The sequence below is a fragment of the Engraulis encrasicolus genome, chromosome 5 (genome assembly GCF_034702125.1).
Source record: "Engraulis encrasicolus isolate BLACKSEA-1 chromosome 5, IST_EnEncr_1.0, whole genome shotgun sequence".
Lineage (NCBI taxonomy): Eukaryota > Metazoa > Chordata > Actinopteri > Clupeiformes > Engraulidae > Engraulis > Engraulis encrasicolus.
In genome coordinates this window covers 15583417-15585916 of record NC_085861.1, presented here as the reverse complement: position 1 = coordinate 15585916, position 2500 = coordinate 15583417, and the positions used below count along the sequence as shown (strand labels likewise).

General features: G+C 43.1%; 1 protein-coding gene across 1 annotated transcript in view; it reads left to right on the top strand.

Annotated features, from left to right (window-relative positions):
- znf407 (zinc finger protein 407) overlaps positions 1–2500 on the top strand; it is a 277362-nt gene that overhangs the window by 183420 nt on the left and 91442 nt on the right. The window contains exon 8 of the mRNA XM_063198462.1: positions 1103–1223. Within this exon, the coding sequence (XP_063054532.1) occupies positions 1103–1223 (121 nt within the window). The remainder of the gene's footprint in view (positions 1–1102; positions 1224–2500) is intronic.

The window sequence follows — 2500 nt, the reverse complement described above, 5'->3', positions numbered from 1 at the left end:
CTCTTTCCCTCTCTCTCTCACACTCTCTCTCTCCCCCTCCCATCCCCTGTTCTCTCCAAAGAGGTTTCTGGCAATCCTCCAAAGATCTCCCATTCGTTCGTTCATACATATTAATTTACATTTTCATAATTCACTCTCTTCTCTTTTACAATTTGTATGTATTTATTCCAAATGCCACTTGTTCCTGCTCTGCTTCCCTGCGAAATGTGTCAATTTCAATAATTGAGCAGCAAAAAAAAAAGCATTTGTCATTTTGCAGTTAAAAAGGGAAAAAAACCTCTACAAACTTGTTGGCTGCGTTCTGTTGCCTATTTCTTTGCTTCATTTTGGAGAGCTGATTAGAGTTTGTTTTGTAATTGTCTGTTTATTTGTTTACATGTTTAATTAACAAGTAGACATATAGCGTGTGCTTTCATTTTAAGTAGTGCGATAATGTTTTAGACTGTTTTTAATCAGACTGCTCGAGGCAACAACAACAACAAAAAACAGCCACATGTTTTTGACCCCTACATTGCCTTGCCATTCAAGTAGCTGTAGTTTTGCCTATTATGGCACTTATTTTCTATGTGTTTGTCTATGGCAGTGTTTCCCAACCAGGGGTACGTGTACCACTAGGGGTACGCGAGCACACATCAGGGGGTACGCGGAAAGATGTAATAATAGCAAATATATTGATTGTAGTCACATTGGGATAGAGGAATAGAGCATGAATGAGGGTGAGGGGGTACTCATCATATGACAAAATGGCTTAGGGGGTACGCAGGACAAAAAAGGTTGGGAAACACTGGTCTATGGAATGTCTTTCCCAAAGCCCATCTGTCAAATAAAAATTAAAAAAAAAAGAAAAAAAAAAGCTTCCATTGGCATGGGCGAGTTGGTGCTTAGTCTTTCTAAAGCAGTCAAACTACAAATATGAGAATAGGAAAAAAAATGGAAAAGGGGAAACTACATCTCATTTATTTGTATAGCTTCTACTTCTATTTCTCTACTGTTCTTTTTTATTTTTCATGTTATTTTTATCAGATAATATCTGAATAAATAAGCATTACATAACTCCTGCTATACCTATTACAATTGTGTAACTCCTACCTGTCTTTAACAGGTGAGAGGCCCTTCAGATGTCAACTGTGTAACTTTGCGTCCACCACTCAATCCCACCTGACGCGACACAAGCGAGTTCACACCGGCGAGAAACCCTACAGATGCCCCTGGTGCGACTACAGGTAGTGTACAACACACACACACACACACACACACACACACACACACACACACACACACACACACACACACACACACACACACACACACACACACACACACACACACACACACACACACACACACACACACACACACACACAGCTTCAGCCTCCACTGTGTTCCCATCCATGCAACCAGTGCCACTCAGGGAAATTGGAGGCTTCAAAGAAGGTGCCGGACACCCGTCACCCACCCCAAACCAGCCCCCACCCACATTTTCACTTTACCCTTCTTCACTCCATCCCCACCAATACACCTCGTCTTTCCTATGCCCACCAAAACACACACACACACACACACGGCACACACATGACACATGCAGGCACACATGCAGGCACGCGCACACAGTGATGTTCTTTTGGCCAGGCTCCTCTGTCTGCCATCATTATCATTGGGAGAATGTGACTTGGTGTCGTCATTACAGGGCCATCACTGGGCCATCTCTGGGCCATCTCTGGGTCATCACTGGCTGGCATCAATAATTATGCAGGAAATCGCCAGTGAAACACTGACAAAAGAAGAAAAAATATATTTTTTTCTTCTTTCAGAGGAGTGCAAGTTGTCCTTTTCCAGTTGCTATGTGTCTTTTCCTTTCTCTGTTGTTCTCGTTTGCCCTCTTTCTCTCTCTCTCTTTTTCTCTCTCTCTCTCTCTCTCTCTCTCTCTCTCTCTCTCTCTCTCTCTCTCTCTCTCTCTCTCTCTCTCTCTCTCTCTCTCTCAAGTGCAAGGATGAGGTACACCCACACTCACACATGAGCACACACCTGCACAGACACACACAGGCTCACTCAGACTCACACTCTCTAACCCCCCAACACTCGCAATGTTTTTATGCATTTCCTCTGACTTCAGGGGTGAGACCTGGAGATTGTGCCCACTCTTTATGGTGTAAACTTAGTTCAGCATCGCTTGAACAACGCCGTCCAACCATCCGACACAAATACAATTCATCAGTTTTCTAAAATTCATTTTAGGGCTATTACTTATCTTTTTTTCTCCCCCCTCTCTCTCTCTCTCTCTCTCTCTCTCTCTCTCTCTCTCTCTCTCTCTCTCTCTCTCTCTCTCTCTCTCTCTCTCTCTCTTCATACATGGCTACTTGTGTTGCGTATTGTATTTGCGTATTTCCAAATATAGAGGGGAAGGGAAGTGGTGATTTGATTACAGCTGTGTGAAGAGGCTAATAAGCTAACAATTATTCTCTCGAATTGCGTGTGTGTGGAAAAAGGAGACATTAACACG